Here is a 19,578-nt window from a genome sequence, read left to right on the forward strand (position 1 = left end):
CAAGATGATTTACCATTTTTATTTTTCAGAGAGTGTTCTCAAGTTGTACTATTATTACTACTACTATCAGTCTTCAGCAGGTTAGAAATAGTCTTATTAAGGGTATATTTTATTTGAAATTGTAGGCAGAGATGGGTTGTTTGGTGTGGTAACTATTGTGAGTTTAAATTCTTTTGTAACGCCTCAATGTGAGGACCAAACTTTTGAGTTAACTTTTATAATACTTTTGTTACCACCGTTATTTTTGAATGAACTCAACTTTTGCTCCATTTGGTCAATCGATGTTTTGTCTTTTTATGTTCAATTTGGATGTCAATGCTGTCAACAAGACATCATTAAAAAAATTGTTGTTGCAACAGTTCTCTCCTCATGCCATCGTCATCACAAGGATTATTAGTGGGCTCTGCTGTTCTTTTGGGGCTCAGTGGTGTTGGAAATGCAATGCTCTACTTGCGAAATAAAGAGCTTTCCACACAGTTGGAAAAGACTGAAAAGAAATTGCTGGAGAGTCAATCAGCAGCAGCATCACTACTGACAAGAAAAACGAATCATGGTATGTTTTTCTGTGTGTGAATTCAAATAGGATTCAACATGATGACCATCGGATAAAATGCTATTCAACACACACACTCAACATTATCATTGAATCAACTTATTATCATCATTGACTACTACTACTACTCATCAACACCAACAACTACAACTAACTACTCGTCATCACCAACAACTCATATCAAACTCACCCACAGATGTTGATCAACAACAACAACAACAACAACACATTTCACAACTCGAAAAGAAAATTCAACAATTAGAGCAAGAGGTCCAATTCAAAGCACAAGAATTGTTCACATTGGAAGAACAGAAGAAATTCGAGTTGGAACAAATTGAAAAGACCTATCAACAACAAATCCATCAATCACAACATGAATATTCTCAACTCAACTCTCAATACGAATCACACAAAACCTCTTCGAGTGAATTAAAAGAGACTCTCTCTCAACAAATTTCAAATCTCAAAAAGTTACTTGAAAAACAACAACAAGATCATTCAAATTACATGAAACAAAGTGCTCTCGAATTGGAAAATGTGTTAAAATCTAAAGTGAAGGAACAAGAAGCACTTAACATTGAATTGAACAAATTAAAGAGACATGAAAGTGAACTTGAGGCAAATCTTGAAGAATTAACTCAACAATGTGCCAATTTACAAACAAATTTAACCAATGTCACCAATCAATTCTCTGAAAGTATGAAAAGATCTCAAACCATCCATTCCGAGTTGTTACAAAAAAAGAAGATTGAATTAGATCATTTGAATCATGAAATTTTAGAAAAGAAGTCTGAAATTTCACAATTGGTTCATGAAAAGACAGAACTTTTCTCAAAAATTTCAGAAAAGGAACAAGTCATTTCTTCCTTACAACAAACTTTGGAATTGAACAAGGAACAACTCGAACAAATGAATATCTCTTTGCAAGCAATGAAACATTCTCTTCAAGATAGGGATCGAATCCTTACTGAAAAGGAATGTGAATTGAAACATTGTCATGAAAAGATTTCACTCCTTCAAAAAGATTCCAATGTGTTGGAACATCAATATATGGAAACCATTGAAACATTACAACAACAAGTGATGGACTTGCAAAAGAAACTCAATGACACCGATCGAGAGCTTTCCATTTCAAAATCCACTCTCACACAACACATTTCCAAATTAGAAGAAAGCACTCATCACATGAAAGAACTCTCTTCTAAAATTAAGAATTTAGAAATAGAAAATAATGAACTCGTTTCAGATCAACACTCACTTGCAGAAACATTGGAAGAAAAAAAGAAAGAAATTGAAAAGATTCGAAAAGAATTACAAACTGCAAATGAAACTTTATCTGAAACTCGTTTCAAGAGTGAGAATGAAATTCTTTCACTGAAACAAAGTCATGACACAATTTCCAATTTACTTTCCAACAAGATTCAAGAATTGGAAACTTTAACTCTCACCATTGAAAGAAAAGAAAAGGAAATTAGTAATTTGAATGAAACAATGAACACACTTTATCGACAATTATCGGATAAGGATGAACTCATCTTGAAATTAAATTCAGAGGTGAAGGAAATTTCAAATCGTCATGAAAGTACTCTCGAACGTGTGAAATTCGCACAAGATGAAAAAGAAGGATTGGAAAAGGAAATTGCTCACATGAAATCTCAACTCACAAATGCCACTCATGAACATTCACAAGCTCAAACACAGATTGAGAATTTAAAGAAATTAATTTCTGAGAAGGAAATGGAAATTCAATCTCTCACAACAGCACTTGAAACAAACCAATCAGAATTGAAAAAGATCAAGATTGAATCTGAGCAATCAAAACTCAATGATTCACAACAAATTGAACAACTCTCAAAGAAGGAATTAGAAATGAATGAAAAGATGAATCATTTGACAATGGATTTAGATCATTACAAAAAAGAATTGAATCAAACTCATCAGACCGTTTCAGAAAAAGAAATTCAAATTCAAAATCTCCATGAAAAACTCTCACATTTAGAGAATGATTTGACAAACACTCGAAAGGATTATTCTGAATTGCAACAAGTGATGGAGACTCTTAAAATCGAACACTCTCAACAACTCTCTGAAGAAAAATCCAAATTGACATTTGAAATTGAAAAGAAAAAGACTGAAATTTCAAATCTTTTAAAAGAACTTGAACACACTCAATTCACTCTTTCAAAGATCACTCAAGAACTTGACACTGTAAAAACTCTTAATGAGAAAATGACTCACTCCTTGTCACAATTACAACATTCTTCCAGTCATGAGATTGAAGAACTCAAACAATTGATTCACGAAAAAGAAGAACTTGTCCAACAATTGAATCGTGAAAAAGAAGATGAATTATCCTCTCACACCAAACAAGTCACAGCTTTACAACAAGAAAATCATCTCATTGAAGATCAGTTCATTACCTTACAGAAATCTCTTGAAGAAAAGGAACTTGTCATTCATTCACAACACACAGAACACTCTCATTTGAATGAGAAAATCAAAACATTGGAAAGTATGATTGAATCAAAATCAATGGAATTGAAAACCATTCAAGACTCTCTCGTAAAATCTCAAACAGAATTATCACAAAAGGTGAAGGAGTGGAATACTCTCATGGAACAACATTCTCAAATGGAAAAAGAATTAGAACAAGCAAAATTACAATCGACAGGATCAATTCAACAATTTGAAGAAATGAAACTTGAATTGAAACAAAAACAAGACAATATTCAAAAATTAATGGAGAAGAATTCACTCATTGAGGAATCTCTCAAGATCAAATCACAAGATTATGATCAATTGTTACAAGAAATATCAACATTCCAATCACAAGTGGAAAAGAAGGAAGAATTATTGAAACAGTTAAATTCTGAATTGAAGACCTTGAGAGAAGAATTAGAGTTAAAATCAAAGCAAGTTCAAGAATCACAAGACCAATTATTACAATCGTCCACTTTAACACAAGAGGCACTCGAAAAACAAAAATCTCTTGAAAATTTGAGAAAAGAAATTGTAACTGAACTTTGTGCATTGAAAGAACAGGAACAACATTCTCATACTCGTCTTTTCGAACTTGAACAATTCAATCAAGAAAAAGATAAAAAGATTCAAGAGCTTGAGGAATGTATTCGTTCAAACTTGACAACATTCGAAGAACGCACTTCTCAGCTCTTACAGGAATATGAATCAAAATTATTGGAAAAAGATTCAAAACTAAAATCATTGGAAGAACAAGAAGAATCTTTATCTACCACGATCAAAGAGCAACAACAGACCATTGAGTCTATTCAACAAGATGTTAAAAAGAAAGATTCAATGATCAAACAATTAGAAGATAATATGAAAGAAAAGAATCAAGAGTTGGAACGAATGAAACAACTCATTTCACAACTTGAGAGCCAATTAACAAACGTTGGTTCAACTGCCAATCATTTGTCTCAATCTACCACTAATACCATGATTGATGAGAATTCAACCAAGGAAATAACAAGCCAACCAACACAAGAGAATGATGACTCTAAAAAAGAACCAGATACACTTGACAAATTGATCAACAAAATTCGAAATGATGAAGTTCAATCGATTGATTTCTTTGTTGAATTAATAGATACAGGTTATTGCGAGTATTTTTCAGAAATTTCTAAAGAAAAATTACATTCCTTATTCCTTGCATTGGAAGAGAGTAAATCTCTTGTGGATATTTCATTTGATGGATGTGGTCTTGCTACTCAAGATTTAAAGCATTTGCTTTACAATTTAGCAAAGAACAAAAGTATTGTCACATTGAATTTATCAGTTGACATTCCTGAAGGATTTACTGTTCCATTTGATCTTGTTCAAGCATTGTGTGATTTTATCTCACAGAACAATGTATGTTCCACCTTGAAGATCATTGATTGGGTATTCAGCCAAGAAGAATCTCATAAGATTGTGGAGGCCTTAAAAACTGCTTCACAATCAAAACTCAGCTCTGTTGAATGGGATAAGAAGACAAAAATCGCAAAGAAAGACAAGGAAGCTTTTAATAGGATTCTCAATCAACGAAAATGATGGAAGTGAATAAATGAGTGATCAATTCATTGAACTAACTGATTTACTGGAACTTGGTCTTTTTTTTGCCCAGTCCAATTGTGTCTCTGTTTGTTGAGAAGATCTTTGAAGAAGAAATTGCAGCTTTAGGTTCCTTTTCTTCATCATCACTTGATGAATCCAAACAAATGTCATCTTCCACAGATGACCCTTTGATTTGAGGAATTGGAATTGTGGTGTTTTTGGTGATCTTCTGCTGCAACAATGAATGTCCTTAACGTTTTCTTTGTTAAAACTTCAAATTCAAGTGATGCATTCCATTCAGACTTGTGCTTGTTGACCCAAACCCTTCAGAATGCTCTTGTGGTGGTTTGGAATTACAAGTGGAAGGTCGATTAAAGGTTCTTCATTCTTCTTGCAAACATGCCTTGAACGCTCTTTTTAATATTTCTCAAATTGAGATGGCATCTTAGTGAACATGGAATTCCATCTTTCATTGCCTTTTGCATATGTGGAAGTAACAAGTACGAGTAATTGTGCATTTCTCGATACCAATACCTCAGTCAACCAGGAACTTTAAAGTTTTCAGTTGACTAAAAAATTTTACATTATTTTCACAATGGCGTTTAAAATATTCTTTGGAGATTTGTCCTTGATTGCCTTCATTGACTCAATCAATGAATTGTTTAAATCCTTTTTTAGCTTGCACTCCAGAAATTTTCTGTTTTTCTTTGCATACAAGACGAATCGTTTCATAGCAAGAAAGGTTCTTTTCTTTTGCAGCCTTTTTCAATGAAGCAAGAGAACCTTCTCCTATACATCTCTTTGGAATGTTAATGCATCTCTCAAAAGCCATATCATCATTAACATTATCAACAATTCTTGCATAGGAGATGATATCTTTCACTTCCATACGATCATAGAATTTAAAGCATCCCAATACTCGATATTTAATGCCATTCACAGCAAAATCATTCTCGAAGGATCTAGAAGAGGCATTGATGCGAATTAATACACAAAAATCTCGAAAGCTAAGTTTTCCATTACTTGACTTGATGAGTAGTATTTCTGAGACAACAAAATTTGCTTCATCTTCACTCGACTCGACTGCAATCGTATAGAGATGGGTATTCCTGTAATGTTAAATGTGAATAAATTCTCTTCTCTTATTCGGTCTGTATTTTGTGCAATGATTTCATCGCTCAATTTCAAATTATTCTTTGTAGATCTATAATTTTGATTCATTAATATTGTTTTCATGTTTGGAAATTCGTTTAAAGGTTTTTTCATGAGTGAGCAATCACTGTATCTCCATGTGTAGGTCGTAAAATTTCTGGACTCTTGTGGAAGAGATGACACACATTCAATGTAGACTTGAGGGATGACTTCTTTTATCTTGTTAGGTTCAGTGACATTGTTTCGATACGTATGAGTTGATATAGTTTCTCGATCCTTGTTTTGATGATCGACACAATTCTTTGATCTCTTGAGCAAATTGTGTAGCTGAGAGTTGTCTATTCTTGGCACCACTAATTTCATGGATGATGGTGATTGCACTCAATACTTTTTGAAGATTATGTTTGCGTCCAGATACAAATTCTGATATCACAGAGTTATCCGATTCCTTGCGCTTAAAGACGTTTTTTTTTGAATCAAAAAAAAATGATGAGGAATCAAGGCTCATCATCGTCGTCGTCTTTTCAAGACACCGACTTTTCTTTCAAAGAAAATATCTACCAACAATTAGTGGAAGGGAATATTGAAACAATACGATCGTTTCTTCTCACCAAATCAAGAAACAAATATTTTCTTATCATTATCCATTTTGGAGATAAAAAAGGAGGGTTAAGGGTGAGAAGAAACAGAGAGATAGACAGTTTTGAGTTTGAGGATGTAATTGATCTCACGTATGAGCAACATTCATTTGTTCAGTTTGTAGGACTAAAGAGTCTTCAATCGGGTGAAGTTTTACCCATGATTCCTCATCCAATCATTCCCAACACAACCTTTCTTGAAAAAAAGTATGTCAATCGAATGAAAGAAGGAGAAGAGTTTGTCCTTCTCACACAGGACACTCGAGAGGATGCTGTTTCTCGCTTATCCAAAGATCAATTAGAAGCCATTCGAGATAAGTTTAACAAAATTGATGAGAATCGATCAGGTGTGATTACCACTCACGATATCGAAAAATATTTCAAAACGATTTGCGAAAATAAGATTGCGAACCTAACGCATATGGTTCAGGAGAAGGTGAAAAAAGAACCCCACAAAGAACTGTATCACTCTCAACAGCTTGAAAAGCATATCAAAATGGTAAAGAAGCAATGTGAGACTAATGTTGAATATTTTCGATCCATTGACTTGAATAACGATGGAATTATTACATTTGAGGAGTTTAAGGTATGTTGTAAAATATTACAATCACCTATGAATTTCATTTAAAAATTTCAAAGAACTATGAGTCCAAGTTTTATTTAGACCCAAAACAACACTAGGAATTGTCCTTTGGTGGTGATCTCCTCCAAAAAAGAGCTCATCTTGAATATCCTTTTATTTACGTGTACAAAACGCGGGTAATTTTTACAGATATTAATTGGAAAAAGCTGAGTTATGTCAATTTGCAGATTCTAAAACGTTATTTAGACTGCCCGCGGGTAATTTTTACAACCAAAAAAGTTGTATAAATTTAGATGTAATGGGTTGTATGAATAATGGAATAATGAATCAAAGATGCAAAACTATTATATCCATTTCCATCCTTTTTAATGATATAGTCGGGCCAAGCATTTACATTTCATACAACTTTCAAAAAACATTACAACAACATAATTCATTTGGAAATAATATGACTAAAGTGCAACCATTTGATGCCATTCTTCATCAACAAACAACAACAATAGCAACTGATGACGCTACCACTACCACCACATCATCAAGTTCTCAAGTAGATCAAGTTTCCTTTATTCGATCCATTAAATTCACGCTCATCTTAATGATATCCATTCTCCTCGTATTGAGTGTGATTGTTTTGAGTGCCATTTGGTTAGGTAAGTCATCCACATCACTTTCAAAGAGATGATCTGTTCGAGCGCAGACTCGTAGCAAGTTTTGGTCCTACCCTCACTAGTCTTTCCTCGTCTGCAAGAGATGCCGAATTGAGTAAAATCATTAATTATGCCGAACAAACATTGAAAGAAATTTCCATGTCCTCCGAAGACATTAAACAACAATTCATTGGTGATGGATTGGATATTTACAATCTGAATGTTGTGGAGAAGAAGACTTACAGTGGATATAAGGTGAGTCGAACATTCCTATTGTTACTTTCTAACTCAACAACTTCCATTCACTTGTTTCAGTCTGGTCAAAAACTTCATAATGGAATTGTGATTTCGAGCTATGTGGGTGATATGTATAATTTTTGTTTTGGTTTCATCACATGGAGCAATGGTCATGCACTATTTAACATTACGAGTGAGGACCAGAAAATTTATTCATGTGCTTTACCACTCTCTCAATACGATTATTGTCAAAGAAAATCCACTCCAGACCAAGTCATGTCATCCTTTGATTTGAGTGTGATCATTCAGTCGTGTATGGCACACCCTAACAATTTGGTAAGTAATGTTGTCCTTGCATAACCTTTCTAACCGTGTGAGTGAATCTATGGATGGAATTCATCTGTGTGTGATCAAACAAATGTTGAACTTGAAAGACCTTCACTCCATCGTATGCAGATCCAGCCATGCCTCAATATACCTTCATCTCATTGATCAATTGTGTTGAAGAAACCAATCCAACACTCCTTGCAAATGGCAAGAAATTCTCATACTATTATGGTAATGACTTGACCACAGGATCGATCTCTGAGTTTTTGAAAAAACGAACCGAAGAATTGGTGGGTTCCAGAAGTTTTATCATTGAAACTTGTTCGAATTTTGTCATTGCAGTTGATAACGATGCCATTTTGTCTACTTGGGGAACTGGAAACACATTGATTCGAAAAACCTATGAAACTATTGAAGATGCTACTGTGGTATCTCTATCAAGGAGTGCTCTCACAAATCTTGGAAAAACGTGGAAAGAACTTGCTTGCAATCAAATTTTGGTCACTTTGGATGCATCTTCCTACATTTCAGTCTATCGTTTGTGTACCGTGACCAATATCGATTGGATTATTGTATTGGCAGTTCCTCAATGGAATTATATTGGATCGACTGTTATTGCCATTGTTGCATCGGTGTTGGGCTCCATAATGATGGTATCGTTTGGAGTTCTTGTGGGAATTTTGTTCTCAATCAAAATTGTGAGACCTATCTACAATTTACTCGATCTTTTTGAGAGTGTTTCAAACATGAACTTGGATGGTCTTGATGTTCTTCCAAGTCACTTTTCAGAAGTGAAATTGCTTCAACTTCAATTTTTATCAATGGTCAAACGAATGAAGTTGTATAAGAGCTTTATTCCTGCACACTTGTTGTCAGAGATTGAGGAGCAACAAATAATGGACCCCATCACTAATCAACAACCATTGACTCATCAGCAATACAAGGTTGGTGATGCAAACAACAGTTCCATGTCTCAGAGTCAATCCTCTGTGGAAGAGAGTCACTCTAAAAACTCTTCGTCGATGAATGCTCAAAATATTCATCGAAACAGTTCCAAAAAAAAGCATTCCAAAGATGTGAACAAGTTTTCCCTTTATTTGGAGTCAAAGAGAGTTACAATGATACAAATACTTTATGAAGGATTTAATGATTTACTTCATTCAATGAGTCCACAAGAAACCGTCTCACTTTTAAGGTAGGTGTACACATGATTTCTTAATTTATTCCAACAATGCAAACAAATCTGGTCAATAATGAACAACGTAGTGATGTATTCGAACAAGTGAATAGTTGTAGTAGAACGCATGGAGCAGTTCAAATCTCTCTTGAAAATGATTCAATCACTCTTGCGTTAAATGCAACACAAAAACAACAAAATCATGAGGAAAAGGGAGCTCACTTGTGTCGATCACTCAATGAAAAGCTCTTGTCTTTAAAGTTGATGAGATGGATTGAATTTTTGAAAAAAAGACCTCATCTTGCCGACTTGCTTTGTTTTAGATTTGCAGTCCTTTCACAGGAATGTTTTTGTGGGAATCTTGGAACGAAAGAAGTGAAACAGTTTAGCTTACTGAGTAGTGGTAAACACAATCTACAAACTCTATTGAATGTTTCAAAACAAATGAACATTTCCATTGTATGCTCTGAATCTGTGCGGAATAGTTGTGTGAAATCCTTTCAAACACGTTTCATTGAATCGATGTGCTTCATTGATGACACATTTGTTTCAACCTTACAAGATTCTCCAAAAAAAGAAACAAATATTTATGAAATTGGCATGTCTTTGCAAACACAACATGATGAATTGATGTATGAATTAGCCTCACAAGAAAAGGCAAACGTATGGAATCATTACAACCAAGCATGTCAATACTATTTCGAAAAGAACTATTCTCAGGCACTTGAATTGTTTCAAAACTTTTATTCAAAGAATTCAAATGACAAACCTACTGAAAACATGATCCATAAGTGTCAAACATTTATGTAACAAGATTCAAACAAGACAATTGTGGATGATGTAGATTAATCCTTCAATCAAAACTCGTCGTTTCGCCATGATCATCTCGGAAATTCAATAAATCTGAGACTCGTTGGCTTGCTGATGGGTATTTCGAGTCGTTCTTCTACCTCATGGATCATCAATTTTTTAAAAAAATTTATTTGAACCTTTTCCCGCGTCTCATTCAAGTCTCTCTCCACACACAAACCCTCATCATCCTCACAAACCAACACCTCTTTTATTCATAGGAAATGAATCGGAATGGTATTTATTATGTTCCTGCTTCAACGTCCAAGCATCAAAAGAAGGAAACAACAACTCGGAATTTCAATAGTAGTAGTACTACTCCATCTTCTTATCTTGACAAGGCTATTCATCAACATTATGAAACAAGAAAGAAATTGTTGGCAAATTCAAATAACAATAACAACAATAACTCGAGAAGTGCTGCTACTCCTTCTTCTCACAATAATAACAACAACTCGAGTAGTCATTTTCGAAAAGATGGACCATTATCATCATCCCCTCCTTCCATTCCATCCGATATATTTCCAGAGTTAGCCAATTTTGATATGAATGAATGTGAGAATTATTCGACTCTATTATCAAAATTAAGTGATGAACAATTAAACGTATTGAAATGTGCCATAGAAGGACATTCCATGTTTATTACAGGTGTTGCTGGAACTGGAAAATCATTTCTATTAGAATGTATTATTAAAACATTGTCCAATGTCCATCAAAAGAAAGTTGTAGTCACAGCATCCACTGGAATTGCAGCTGTAAATATTGGAGGATCTACCATTCAGTAAGTTTTCAAGTACCACATAACCACCATAACTATAACTACCATAACAACCACCACTACAACCACCACCACAACCACCACCACAACCACTCAATAGTTCATTTGCAGGTATTCGAACACTCGACAATGGTCAAGTGGATAGTAAAACTGCATGGAGAAATGATAAAGAATGGCAAAGCACAGATGTTTTAATCATTGATGAAATATCCATGATTGATGCTCAATATTTTGACCAACTTGAAGCTGTAGCAACAGAGATTAGATGTTTCTTTGAAATTGCAACATCAAAAGCACCAAAAGAAATGGTCATGAAACAATTACCTGCATTTGGTGGAATTCAAGTGATTTTATGTGGTGATTTTTTACAATTACCACCCGTAGCAAAACCATTTAAAAATGAACATGGAGGTGAGTATTGAGATGTTTGTGCATTTCAAGAAGAAGGAATTGCTTCATCTTTTTTACTATTCTCTTGTATAAACTCACTCAATATTTACTTTCCTAACATTCACTGACATTCCACTTGACTTAATGTCCATAACACTTGACAACAAACTAATGCTGATGATGACACCGACAACAACTTAATAACACTTGTCAACAAACTAATGCTGATGATGAACACTTGACACACACCAACTCACAGAAACTGTCTATCAAAAGAAAGAAATGTGTTTCAAAGCAAAATGTTGGCAAAAAATAATCAAATATACTTTTGAATTAACCAATGTCTTTAGACAAGAAGAAAATGAATGGGTATCTATTTTAAATTCTATAAGAACATGTCGAATTGATTCCAATGCAATTTCACAACTCTCAAAATTACAACACAATCGATTTGAAGGGATGGAAAAATCAACAGTCATTCATACTCTTAATAAGAATGTGGATGGTGTCAATGAAAGTGAATTATTGAAACTTGATCCACCACACTTTATTTATAAGGATCATACTTACTTTTCTTATGGAGAATATGATCCAGGTGTTGATCCTCCAAGCACTAAAGAATCGATTCGAAATGCTATTTTATCAAATTTTAATTCAAGTAATGCTGCACCTGAAATTAATTTGAGAGTTGGTGCTCAAGTCATGATGATTAAGAATGATTTTACAAATCAATTAGTGAATGGTACAAGAGGAGAAGTCATTGGATTTGTGAAACAATCAGCACAAGATTTATATTCGACCACAAAAACACTTAAACCCTATGCTCAAACATGGATTGATGAAAATGGAGAATTATTTCCAAAAGTTGTTTTTACAAGAGAAGAAAATGGAAAGGAATACAAGATTATCAAAATTGTACATCCAGGTGAGTGATTGTTATTCTTTTTAATTTGTATTCAATGGTGGTGGTGGTGCTATGATGATGATGAATGGTGTTAATATGTATTCATTGATGATGATGATGGTGGTGCTATGATGATGATGAATGCATTGTTGATGAATGCATCGACGAATCAAAACAGCAATATTTGAAACTGATGGACCAAAGAAATCAAAAGGTACACGTTTACAAATACCTTTAAAACTTGCTTATGGTATGTAGAGGAATGTCTATTTGATGTACATTTTCATTGATGCCCTTTTGACACTCGAATGGTATCATAATATTCCTGTATATTTACACTCGAATGGTATCATAATATTCCTGTATATTATAAAATTCCTATGAAACACATTGTGGTCAATCTCCCCATAGCCATGACTGTTCACAAAACACAAGGTCTCACTCTCGATAAATGTATCATTGATTTGAGCACTGTATTTAGTCCAGGACAAATTTATGTTGCACTCTCCAGAGCTAAAACAATGAAATATTTGCAAGTGAAAAACTTTAATTCCTCAACACTAACAAGACATATCAACAGGGAAGCCATTGAATTCTATAGAGCAATTAGTAAGAATGATTCGTTCATTCCTCAAGACAAATCACCCAAAGAAACATTTATTGCTAAATTATTATCAAAACATTCAGAAAGTTTTGCACAAAGAAAGAAACAATTTGAAACCATTTTAGAAAAAATTGATTTGGAGGGAATGAGTTCACTCTCTCAAAATTCAAAAAAGAGAAAAAAAACACAAGACTCTTCATACACCTCTGAATTGATGAAGAAGGCCAAAATGAGTCAAAAACCCTCCACAACCTTTGAATCAAGTAAGAGAGGTGGTAAATATTACTGTGTTGCCACTGGAAGAAAACCTGGTATTTATTTGACATGGGAAGAATGCAAAACACAAGTCGATAATTTTAGAGGAGCAAAATTTAAATCGTTTCCAACACTTGAATTGGCAGAACAATATATGAAAGAACATGGAATCACCAATTAAAGTTCATTGTTGTGAATATATAATCATGATTGACTCTGTTGAGAGTTGTGCAAAAATACTGATGTATTATTATTATTATCCTTGTACAGTACAAATGGACTTGATACTAATCCAAATTAACAGTACACTGTTATTGTTGTTAGGTTCCAGCAGTGCTCCATTTCTAGAATAAATTCTTTTCCTTCTTGAGAGAGGTTTGTTTCCAAGTCTGAAGTTGAGAGAATTTCTTCTTGTCCATTCCAAATACCTTAATAAATTCATCATTCGATAAATAAGTCTCCAATTTAGACTTGTCAATACCTTCTGGCAATGATCCACTTGTAAGAACCTTGTAACTATAAGTCTGATGAGAGAATAATTTGTTATACAAACTGGTGCAAGTTGGACAATGTTCAATTTCATAGACTCCTGAGGAATGATCTTGATCGACTGATGAGGACTTGATGATTTGGTGTGTATGAGTGGTTCTTCTTGGAGTTCTAGGTGTTTTAACAAAACCTTTAGAAATAACATTTGGATCTTTGGATTGTTTGTATCGAACCTTGAAAGAAGTGGATGATGTAGACCATGCAAGGAAATGTCTTGTAAATTCTGGTGGTTCTTCTAATTCTGTAACCACACGTAAATTCATTTCATCTTCTTTCTTGACCAATGATGTAGGATCAAAGTCATCTTCATTGTTCTGAAAATGATTCTTTTTCGTATAGAATGAATCGTGTTGTTGTTGTTGGCACTTCCAAGTATGATAATATTCCAAAACACTTGCCAATGCAAATTTCTTTGTCTCGGTAGGACATAACTTTCCAATCCATACATAAACTTGTTCTTCGAGATCGAGAGCATCTAAAATATAAGCTTGTGTCGATGACAAATCAGATTCACCATAATGTGGAATGGGAGTCATTGTAAATTCACCTGAATGATCATTAATGGAATAGAGAGTTGGAGTAGTTAAAGTAGTAGCCAGACGAGTTGTTGAATTCTTTAAATGATCTTTTTGCATGCTAAAATAATTCTTAAATCTCAACAAGAATGGTTCAAAGTAAGGATCAATACTTGATTTAAAGACATATTTGGACAATTGTTCAATGGCATTCTCATGTTGTTGTTGTGAATGATCAATGAAAATAACATTCTCTCGAGAGAATAAGGATGAAAATAATTCCTTCAAGAGATCATTTTCAATGAACTTCTTTTCATGAGATGGACAATAAGGTCCATAATAGACAATTAATTGTTGTTGTTGTTTACCTTCCTGTTCATGATGATGATGATGACTTGGATCCATAGTAGTACTACTCAATGATGGAGATGCTGCAACATCCATACTACCAATACTACCACTACCAATACTATTATCACCAACACTACTATTCTGAATGTTCAATTCTTTTCGATGCAATGCCACCACAAAATTATAATTTGAAAATATCATGGCATGGAATGGATTTAAATATACAGGATGTAAATCATCACATTCACACACTCGACCATCTCGAATATCATAGCAATGAAGTGTTATATTGGATGGATCAAAGAGTGATTTCATTGCTATTTGTTGAATCATTTCTTTTTGGAATTGTAAGACTTGTGGTGAATATTTCTTTTCATTGTTGTCATCTAAATTAGACTTGTTGAGATTGGAGAAGAGTTTGATTGGGGGCTGAGTACTCATGGATGTCTCTGTGGTAATCCTATGATTTGAAGTACAATTGTTGTTATTGTCCTTCCACTTGTCCAATGATGAAGTGGTGCTGGTGCTGACTGTAGTAGTAGTCAACGTATTCGTGGAAGTGCTCGTGGTGCTAGTGCTGGTGGTGGTCGTATTTGGACTACTACTACTACTACTACTACGGGTGGAAGTCCTTGTAGCAGTTTCATCGTCCCATAAAGAGGATGATGCTACTGCTGTTGCACTTGCTGGTGATTCTGAAGGAGTGGTAGGTGTGGTTGAATCCTGAATGAAGAATAATTCATCCTCATTATTGGCCAATTCACGTTCACTCAATGGAGTGTTATTATTACTATTACTTGTTGACCATGTAGAGGAAGAGGATCCTCGAAGGATTGACACATTCTTTTGGCTCATTCCTTTTTGAGCCTTTTCAAATGCTTCCAAAACAGATTCTCTATATTTACCCTTATGAACCACATAGGGAACTCTATGTGGTTGATTCAACTTGTCCTCTGTGGTGGTGGTGGTGGTGGTTTGAGTGGTGATGCGACTACTACTACCACTACTCTCTAGTGCTCCTCCAGTTAGAAATAAATCCATAAAGAGAGGTGGTTCCTTATCTTGAATCACACGTACTTGTTGTTCTACAACACCTTCATCAATCATTTCATTCACTTCCACAGTCTTATAGGCTGAGGTTCCCTTGTCTTTCTTTTTAATATCTCTACCTTGCCAAAAGAAGAGTTTATGGAATGGTTTACCACCCTCTACTTTGGTATAAGAATAGAGAAGAATGAATGCATCACCACTGAAAAAGTGTCCAATATGAGAGTAGGGTATTCTCTGGAAATCACTCACGCGCCACATTCTAATTTTGGAATTACATATTTGGTGTTGCTGATTCATGAAAGGATCACCACTACCACTACCACCATTCATGTCTTTTCGTGAAACCATCATCATCATGGATGCATACTTTTGTTTCAATAATTCTTCAAATGGAATTTTTTGTTGTTTCTTCTTTTCAGCAATGTTACCACGTGAGGCTTCTTGATGTTGAGTTTGAATCATTAACATTCCAGGATAATCACTGAATTTTTGTTTGAACATGGAATGTTCACCTTCTTCAATGACACGTGTGACTGTAGATATGAAGAAACTGCCATTATTACTATTATTACTCGTACTACTCATACTACTATTACTACTCATACTACTCAAATTACTTGTAGACCATCTCCTTCTCGCTCGTTGAATGACTGGATTCATGAGTGAAAATGGAGTATCATTCCTTGCTCTATATTGTGCCAATTTCTTTGCAATGGCAATTCCCCATTTTCTAATATTAATATTACTTTGTTTTCCACTCCAAAAGAATACTTCATTAGTGAAGAGAGATTCAAATATATAACATTGATCGGAGTGTAAGACATGATGACTTGGTTGAATAATTTCTAATTGATTCAATTCTCCTTTTTCAATACATTCTTTGAGTTGAGAGAGTGTTTCCATTTCTCCATGTGGTACTTGATTCAATTTAATCACACTCAACATGTGAGGTGCAATTCTTTTAATATATGCATCTTGTGTTTCTTGTTTCTCAATTTGGAGTGGCATTTCTTCAAATATTTCTGAATTTAATTTGTAGAGACGTTGACCAAGATCATTCAATTGTTGATACAAGTCATCAGAGATTTCATCTTGACACATGTACTTGCTCTTTTCAGATAGTTTGAGTTTGGAAAAGACATTGGATGTGTGTGTTGAAGAGGATGTGTTTGAAGATTTCATTTGAACTCTCTCCACAGGTGGATATTGTTCAGAGAGTAATTTCATAAAAGAGTCTTCAGTGGGAGGTGGTCCTCCGCCGAGAGGATCACTCACTCCTAACAAGGTCCAAAATTGAGTCATTTGTTTTTTGAGGAGTGGAGTCAAGTCAGAAGAAGTGTTGATCGAGTTGGAACTGGTCGAATTGGAACTGGTCGAATTAGTCAAATTAGTGTACACTCCACCATCAATAATCACCACTTGACAATCTCCACCTCTCTCTTTGTATTTAATCATTTGACTCATATCCAATGCTTTGGCTCGACACAACTTGTTCGAATATTGTCCATTATAGATATAAACAATTTTACCAGTATCCAATAAGAAACAATCATTGTGGTTGAGAGAAGACCAATGCAATGGAACCCATGTGGCTCTTGCTTTCTTTCTACCTTTCACCCATATCAAGAGAGGAGTTGAACCCTTTTTCACATCCACTACATCAATTTCAAGAACATGAGATTTTTTCAAGAGAGGATCCTTATCCATGGCTCTTTTAGGAAAGATGTCATCCCTAGTGAGTGAACCAATATATTCTTGCATGATCATTCGACCATATTCACGTGCAATTTCCATTCCTTCTTTGGAATAGATTGGAGTCGTTGAAGAGGTGGTACTTGTGCTAGTACTCGTACTCAACGTAGGTGAATCATTCAAGGGTGCTACTACTTGATGCTTGGAAGGGGTGGTGGTAGTGTTTATGGAAGACTTGTGGTGTGAGGCTGTTGTTGCTGCTGTTGACATTCTGCTCATCACCATGGGTGGCACTTGCCGCTCAAATCTCTCCTGTAGTGGTGGTGGTGGTGGTTGATATCCAGTGGTCTTTCTATAGACAAATACAGGTATGGAAATGAAAGTAAATCGAAAGAGTAAGAACATGGCCATTCCTACATAATAACCTAGACCAGAGAATAATTTAGAATACCATGGTCGATTGGCTGCAGCGAGTGCAGAATTCCTTGCTATCGATGATGCCATCGAGAGAGAGAGAGATTGTCTCGTAATTTCTGTTGGGGACAAGAGAGTCGTCGAATCTTGATTGGCGCCAATCACAAGTTGAGATCTCAGAGAGGGTATCTTGGTGACTGTCGTCATGGTACTACTCGTCGTAGCGGTAGCATGAGTGTCATCACTCGTGTTGCTACTACTACTACTACTATTGTTGTTGCTAGCACTTGTAGTTACAGCACTTGAGGGTCTCACTTTTCCTCCCTCACTCACTGGTACATCATAAATTGAAATTTTACCTTCAGGTTTCAATGACATGGTTTTCCTCAATGATGAAAGAGTATCCTTGTCATCACTTTGACCACTCTGACCACTACTACTATGACCACCACCACCACCACCACCACCACTCTGAGAAATTCTCTCAAATTCACTCACTCTCTCACACACTGGCATTCCATCCCAAGTGTCTGGAAATATATCTTCTTGAAAATATTGTTCAATATTGGATTTTCGACTCACTCTCATGGATAGAGTTTCAATTGTCTTGTCATTGGTTAATCTAAGAAAACGTGCCAATTCAAAATCATTGACAGATAATTTCCATTTGGGTATCCAATCCACACTTGCACTTGCACCTGAAGAACAATTGTAATCATTCAAATAATGAAGAGTACCACCTTCTAATTCATAGAATCGAATATTACCATCTCCTCTTCCTGCCAAATAGAGTAATTTAATATCTGGATCATAGAAAGGTGTCAATACAGATGCACCATTATCAATTGGAACTCGTTGTAAACATTTCAAATCTTTTCGAGTATCATAGAGTGCACATTCACGTGAACCTGATTTGGAAAAACCCACACTTGTGACATAGGGAGTACCATTGTTGTAAAGAACTTGAAAAGGTTTCATACTGGAGTGAGCTTCTACGAATTGAACAGCTGCAGTGGATGAAGAGGATGATGATGATGCACCACCACCACCACCACCCTGAGAACCACTTCGAATGTCATAGATACGAATGAAACGATCCGATGTACCACAAATCATCCATTGACCATTGTCATTCCATGAGACACTCTCAGTGGTGATCAAAGATGTAGTACTTGTTGTTGATGATGTTGTTGATGAAAAGGTCTTTTGATGACGTAAGGACAAGTGAATTTTTCGTTTTTCCAAATCCCACCAATACATGTACTCTCCTTGAACACTCACAATACTCTTCTCAATATAGGGATGAAAAACAACCTTACTAATCATGGAAATATTGGAATGAGAGGATGTAATGATGGGATCATTCAATTCCAAATCACAATCTTCTAATATTTTGTAATTCATTGTCGATTCTTCTTCTGAACAATTTAATTTCCACAATCGAATGGTATTATCAGAATTGGAGACTGTCAATAAATCATTTCGATCTCGGAATGGTGATAAATCAAAATCTGATAATTTTCCTTTATGAGCTTTGATGAGTCCATAATTTTGAATCTTTTCATCCCATTTCCCATAATCATTGACTCTCTTGTAGGAGAGAAGACTACCACCCGTCGACTGGTAAGGTAATACATAGAGTGTTCCATTTGTTTTTAAGGTATTGGATAATTTTTGACCATAACCCACAGGAATGTTTTCGTGACGTTCACTCTTGGTTGATTCATGACCATTCAAATGTCTGAATTTGGAGGAACGGACGAGAGAAGAGGTTTGATTGAGAAGCATATTGCAAGAGGTGATGGAGTGTGTGCGGAGTGTGAGAGTGTGCGGATTGTGAGTGTGTGCGGAGTGTGAATG

General features: G+C 35.1%; 6 protein-coding genes across 6 annotated transcripts; 4 read left to right on the top strand and 2 right to left on the bottom strand.

Moving 5' to 3' along the window:
* Positions 1–369: 369 nt before the first annotated feature.
* Positions 370–4,603, top strand: FDP41_001063 (uncharacterized protein; the record flags this gene model as incomplete). Its single annotated transcript, XM_044700949.1, has 2 exons — positions 370–553; positions 750–4,603. The coding sequence occupies 2 exons, from the start codon at positions 370–372 to the stop codon at positions 4,601–4,603; spliced, it is 4,038 nt and encodes a 1,345-aa protein (XP_044564623.1).
* A 649-nt stretch (positions 4,604–5,252) lies between these two features.
* FDP41_001064 (uncharacterized protein) lies at positions 5,253–6,121 on the bottom strand (the record flags this gene model as incomplete). Its single annotated transcript, XM_044700960.1, has 2 exons — positions 5,253–5,568; positions 5,691–6,121. 2 exons carry the CDS (start codon positions 6,119–6,121, stop codon positions 5,253–5,255), a joined length of 747 nt encoding a protein of 248 aa, XP_044564624.1.
* A 123-nt stretch (positions 6,122–6,244) lies between these two features.
* Positions 6,245–7,077, top strand: FDP41_001065 (uncharacterized protein; the record flags this gene model as incomplete). The annotated part of the gene is made up of 2 exons (XM_044700971.1): positions 6,245–6,982; positions 7,036–7,077. 2 exons carry the CDS (start codon positions 6,245–6,247, stop codon positions 7,075–7,077), a joined length of 780 nt encoding a protein of 259 aa, XP_044564625.1.
* A 350-nt stretch (positions 7,078–7,427) lies between these two features.
* On the top strand, positions 7,428–10,177 carry FDP41_001066 (uncharacterized protein; the record flags this gene model as incomplete). The annotated part of the gene is made up of 5 exons (XM_044700982.1): positions 7,428–7,629; positions 7,778–7,881; positions 7,942–8,199; positions 8,298–9,385; positions 9,457–10,177. The coding sequence occupies 5 exons, from the start codon at positions 7,428–7,430 to the stop codon at positions 10,175–10,177; spliced, it is 2,373 nt and encodes a 790-aa protein (XP_044564626.1).
* A 263-nt stretch (positions 10,178–10,440) lies between these two features.
* Positions 10,441–13,328, top strand: FDP41_001067 (uncharacterized protein; the record flags this gene model as incomplete). The annotated part of the gene is made up of 5 exons (XM_044700993.1): positions 10,441–10,997; positions 11,095–11,405; positions 11,644–12,309; positions 12,467–12,538; positions 12,700–13,328. 5 exons carry the CDS (start codon positions 10,441–10,443, stop codon positions 13,326–13,328), a joined length of 2,235 nt encoding a protein of 744 aa, XP_044564627.1.
* A 163-nt stretch (positions 13,329–13,491) lies between these two features.
* Positions 13,492–19,506, bottom strand: FDP41_001068 (uncharacterized protein; the record flags this gene model as incomplete). The annotated part of the gene is made up of 1 exon (XM_044701004.1): positions 13,492–19,506. One exon carries the CDS (start codon positions 19,504–19,506, stop codon positions 13,492–13,494), a length of 6,015 nt encoding a protein of 2,004 aa, XP_044564628.1.
* Between the last annotated feature and the right edge of the window lie 72 nt (positions 19,507–19,578).

Source organism: Naegleria fowleri (genome assembly GCF_008403515.1).
Source record: "Naegleria fowleri strain ATCC 30894 chromosome Unknown tig22, whole genome shotgun sequence".
NCBI classification, from domain to species: Eukaryota; Heterolobosea; class Eutetramitea; order Acrasida; family Naegleriidae; genus Naegleria; species Naegleria fowleri.